At 36.5% G+C, this 1,575-nt stretch overlaps 1 protein-coding gene across 2 annotated transcripts in view; it reads right to left on the reverse strand.

Moving 5' to 3' along the window:
- The window catches only part of kiaa1614 (KIAA1614 ortholog), a 33,368-nt gene that overhangs the window by 5,811 nt on the left and 25,982 nt on the right, over positions 1-1,575 (reverse strand). For both annotated transcript variants that reach the window (XM_016542648.1, XM_016542649.1), the window contains exons 7-8: positions 917-1,175; positions 602-726 (exon numbers count right to left, since the gene is read on the reverse strand). In XM_016542648.1, the coding sequence (XP_016398134.1) occupies positions 602-726; positions 917-1,175 (384 nt within the window). The remainder of the gene's footprint in view (positions 1-601; positions 727-916; positions 1,176-1,575) is intronic.

The following is a 1,575-nucleotide window of genomic DNA, read 5'->3' on the forward strand; positions in this document are numbered from 1 at the left end:
CATGGCGGCGGCGGCAACAATACTACAGCGAGAATAAAAGTTACGTCTTCTTTCTTTGCGTGAACATTTGGGAAGCGTTATGCAAATCTTCCGAGATCGTGACGTAGGTATGTGGGGGCGTGTTAGAACGAGCCGTTTTAGGTAGGCGTGGCTGACTCTTAACTTTTCTAAAGAATATCTCTTTGGATTTGAGACTTTAGTCTTTGCAACTTTACAGATCTTCTTTATGCACCAAGAGCTTGTAACACTCCAAAGAGAAAGGAAAAATTGAAATCGCATCATATGACCCCTTTAATATCCTAATGATTTTTGGCATAAAAGAAAAATCGAAAATTTTTACCCATACAATGTATTTTTGGCTATTGCTACAAATATACCCCAGCGACTTAAGACTGGTTTTGTGGTCCAGGGTCACATATATTGTTTGGTCAGATAATGTAACCATGAAAAAAAATATTCATGACTCAAAAATGATGATTTGTTTTTCGTGAAAACAAATGTCAACACAACAATTCCATTTCTTTGCCAACTGTATTATTATACTGTATTATATATATTATACTATACTATATTATATATTGTTTGGTGTAATTTGCTGTACCTGGTTAATACTGGACTACAGGACTGTTCTCCTGGAGTGTATGCAGAGGAACGGTTTGTTTTCTTTCTGGGGATTTGTAGGTTTTGAGCCGATGAAGATCTTCTCAGCTGGAGAAATGGAGACCCCTAGTGGTGAGAAATGATACAGTCAGTGCCGCTCTCTAAATTATCACCTTGAAATTTGAAAAAGTACCATACTGACACATCCATGTAATCTACCATATTTCTTTGATTGCAATTAATACCCATTCATAAGAAACTAATTCTAGATGTTTTTTGAGGAACGTCTGAAGGTTGATATTTTATAGATGCTAACCAGTCGTATAGTCTGCAGCGAGGGGGCTTTCTTCAGCTGGTGGTGGTGTCTGTGTGTGGGGCTGGGAGAGGTGGAGGGTGAAGTCGGCCGAGGTTTTTGGTTCAGGTTTGAGTTTGGTTTGGGGTGCAGGCTGAGCTGATCCATGCTGCTGGATCGTCCTTTTCCCAGCAACCCCACGCTGTTCAGCCCCATGGCGGAGAAGAACCGCCGCAGGGAGAGTTTGGGTCGACCCTCCCGCTGCTCTGCATCCGTCCCCGCTCTGAAAAACAGGGTTATTTCAGTATTTTCAGGTTATTTCAGTAGGTTTTTTGCTAATTTAATCTCCACATTGACAATATTACATGGTTTGGCATGTCTTTTTTGAATAAATAAATAAATTAAAATTAAATAAATAAATAATACTTTTAATAATTAATATGAATATATTTATTATAACAGTTAATAATTGTATAATAACAGAAAAACAAATCCCACTGACAAAAATGTGTTTGTTTTCCTTTTTGGCATATTTTATTAGTTTCTTTTTTCTTTTTTGTCATTTCATTAATTTAATTTTAAGGCAAAATTTTTATTTTGTGATGTCTGTATAAAAGTTAAAAGTTAATATTATATATATATATATATACAGTGGGTACGGAAAGTATTCAGACCCCCTTAAA

Source organism: Sinocyclocheilus rhinocerous, unplaced genomic scaffold, assembly GCF_001515625.1.
Source record: "Sinocyclocheilus rhinocerous isolate Xijiao unplaced genomic scaffold, SAMN03320098_v1.1 scaffold4355, whole genome shotgun sequence".
Classification (NCBI taxonomy): Eukaryota; Metazoa; Chordata; class Actinopteri; order Cypriniformes; family Cyprinidae; genus Sinocyclocheilus; species Sinocyclocheilus rhinocerous.